This window comes from Sphaeroforma arctica (genome assembly GCF_001186125.1).
Source record: "Sphaeroforma arctica JP610 unplaced genomic scaffold supercont1.329, whole genome shotgun sequence".
Classification (NCBI taxonomy): domain Eukaryota; class Ichthyosporea; order Ichthyophonida; genus Sphaeroforma; species Sphaeroforma arctica.
In genome coordinates, this window is record NW_014040229.1 from 25,001 (window position 1) to 27,749 (window position 2,749).

Here is a 2,749-nt window from a genome sequence, read left to right on the forward strand (position 1 = left end):
ACACCGCCGTACAGATCGTAATACATACATTTGGGTACATGCACGCAAACCAGCATACACACATATGCCGGATCAAGAGCACGTCTAGAATATGGCACAGATGTAGATGGACAGATACAATCGTCGAATTGAGTAAATGGGTGGACTACCGGACTGTGCACATATACACAAGCGAGAAGAACAACTCCGAGTATCAACCTTGGCAAATAGAACACAAGGAACTGCAGGTCATCACACCGACCAACCAACGTCGCCTCGTGCTCGAGACACAGGAGGCGGTGCCTGGCACCACTATGTAGCCATGATAGCACGTTCGATTATCGATTTGCTGATGTAAACATACACTTGACTGATTAGTCGTTCGACGCGGGCGGATCAGCATGGTCGAGACACCAAAACAGATACCGTCCCGCCTACCCACCTCCTTAAAGTACATACAAACTCTTCATCGGCCGTACATTGAAATATCCAATGCCTTATGCACAGTACTAGCTTAAAAGCACGACCACGTGGTATAAATGAAGCCTTAGCAACGGTACCAATAACCAAAGCGAAAACCACACTAATTAGGACCTAATTGATAACAACAGACACAATTCTCGTCGGTAGACATTTGGTTACACACTTCGTTGCCCTTTTCGTTGCACACTTTGTTACACATTTCGATGTACACACCATTCAGAATATGCATTCTCCGCTCGCAAGTATTCGACAGTGTCCCTGTCCTCCGCATTCTGCAACCAGGCAAAATCATCATGCCGCACTCGGCCTAGCACTGGAGCACGTGTGCACTCACTGCGTCGGGGCGCTGCCATTGGAATAGTCCCAGGATTTTCTGTTCCACTCTTAGTCTTTCCTAGCAACCTTTTCCACCACTTAGGTTGGTGGAGGCTTCTCGTGCCCGAATATACACGTGCTTGTATACGCGCATGTTGGTTAGTTCGAGACAACTTCGCCTTTGGACTTTCACATGCTAGCTGCACTTGGTTCCTGGCACCCCCCCCCGAGGGTAGGTCCGAGAGCAATACTGGTTGTGCGTGTGTGTGGCGGCTATAGTGACTCAACTGTCGTATACAAACCGAACCCAGCGAGGAGGGTTGTATGCATGGGTGGTAAAGCTGGTGACTGAGCTTTTGTACATATGTACCATCCAGCTTATATACATTCGAAGCAGTGATACCAATTGTATGCTCCCCCAGCCGCTTACGTGTTGGGGCCTGCAATCGACTTTCGTGTGCGAAAGAGTACGTATGTTTGTATGTGTGATTGCACTTTTGCACATTTTTCTTTAGCTGACCACGTGCCAGTGTGATGCATTGAGAGTCCACACCCATAGGTCTAAACAATCGGAATACCATGTTGTATTCTAATATTTATCGATGCACAGACCTCTAAGTAGGTCTAAATATTGAAATCTATGCGTTGAATAATAAACGCTCGTCGGATACATATAATATCATTTACCGTCAGCAAATCGGAACGTTGAGCCGCATCTAGAAATGAAAAGCAAAGAGTGATTCTGCTTCTCGGCAGTCCCGTCCTTAATGGGAGTTTTCGGGCGTCGTATATGTTGACGCCAGTGGCAGTAACAGTTGAATTATCGGTTGCTAGCTGAGTTGGACAGCATTAGAATACGAGAAGTTGATATGTGACATTAATATATTATTCTCATCAGGTAAATCATTAGTGTATACTCGTGAAAGCGCTACACTAGCTTAGACAGTTTCTCTCCGTTCAAGAGTGCTTATGCTATTTGCTTCCAGACCCAGAGTTCAATATATATACCACTAGATGTTATTGCAATTGGATTGCGTGTGTATATACTTTCCACTTAATAGAATGCGTGTATACTGTAGACGTGCTCATGGCCAGGTGCTACAACATCCGGTAGTTCAAGTAGCTTACATGTGAACGGTCGCGTTAGAAGGCTATGGTTATATAAGAGAGGTCATGCCAAACTCTCGCTTTGTTTATCGCTTGGATCCGATCCCCTGGATGGAATAGCCCGCCAAAATAAAAGCACGTGCACTTGATAAGGATCACAATTTAATTAATCATAATCTCTCGAATGCATATATTGTGATTAATTTTTACGTATTGCCGGTATCCCAAAGCAAGTAATTGACTGTATATAGCACAGTACATCTGGGGCGTAAGTGAGTCAGTGTTAGCACAAGCATATAGATATGTCGTTCCAGCTCTTTGCCAACCCAGCAGCTATAGCCAAAGCCCAGCCAACAGTCATTTCTACTATGCAAGATGCGGGAGACAATGGGGGGACAAACACAATCACAAGAGAAACGCAGAGTGAATCGGAAGCTGAATCCGATACAGACGCATACGATATGATTAAGCCTGGTAACCGAACCGCAAGCAAGCGTGAGACAAAACATACATCTGAAGGGGTTGCCGTGACGGTCAAGTCACGCAGTACACAGGAACGCGACAGTGACGATGATGAGGGTGATACTGAGGGAGGCGAGGACGGAATGAGGTCAGCTAGCACGTTCTCTGAACTTGGGTTGGGAGAGTGGATTCAGGCTCAGACACAAGAGATGGGCATGCTTAGGCCAACCTATATTCAGACACAGGTGTGTCTATTTTATTTTCACATCGAAAGTGGGTCGTTCGTCATTGCATCGTATATATATATGTTTTAAATGTGAAATATAGACATTCCCAGCTGTTAGTATATATATATATATACATACATACATACATACATACATACTAATACAATACAATACAT

At 44.9% G+C, this 2,749-nt stretch overlaps 2 protein-coding genes across 2 annotated transcripts in view; one reads left to right on the forward strand and one right to left on the reverse strand.

Moving 5' to 3' along the window:
* SARC_05250 (hypothetical protein) overlaps nucleotides 1-1,897 on the reverse strand; it is an 11,748-nt gene extending 9,851 nt beyond the window's left edge. The window contains exon 1 of the mRNA XM_014300885.1: nucleotides 676-1,897. Coding sequence (XP_014156360.1) covers nucleotides 676-1,358 — 683 coding nt within the window. The 5' untranslated portion in view covers nucleotides 1,359-1,897. The remainder of the gene's footprint in view (nucleotides 1-675) is intronic.
* Nucleotides 1,898-2,124: 227 nt separating this feature from the next.
* SARC_05251 (hypothetical protein) overlaps nucleotides 2,125-2,749 on the forward strand; it is a 5,090-nt gene continuing 4,465 nt past the window's right edge. The window contains exon 1 of the mRNA XM_014300886.1: nucleotides 2,125-2,591. Coding sequence (XP_014156361.1) covers nucleotides 2,187-2,591 — 405 coding nt within the window. The 5' untranslated portion in view covers nucleotides 2,125-2,186. The remainder of the gene's footprint in view (nucleotides 2,592-2,749) is intronic.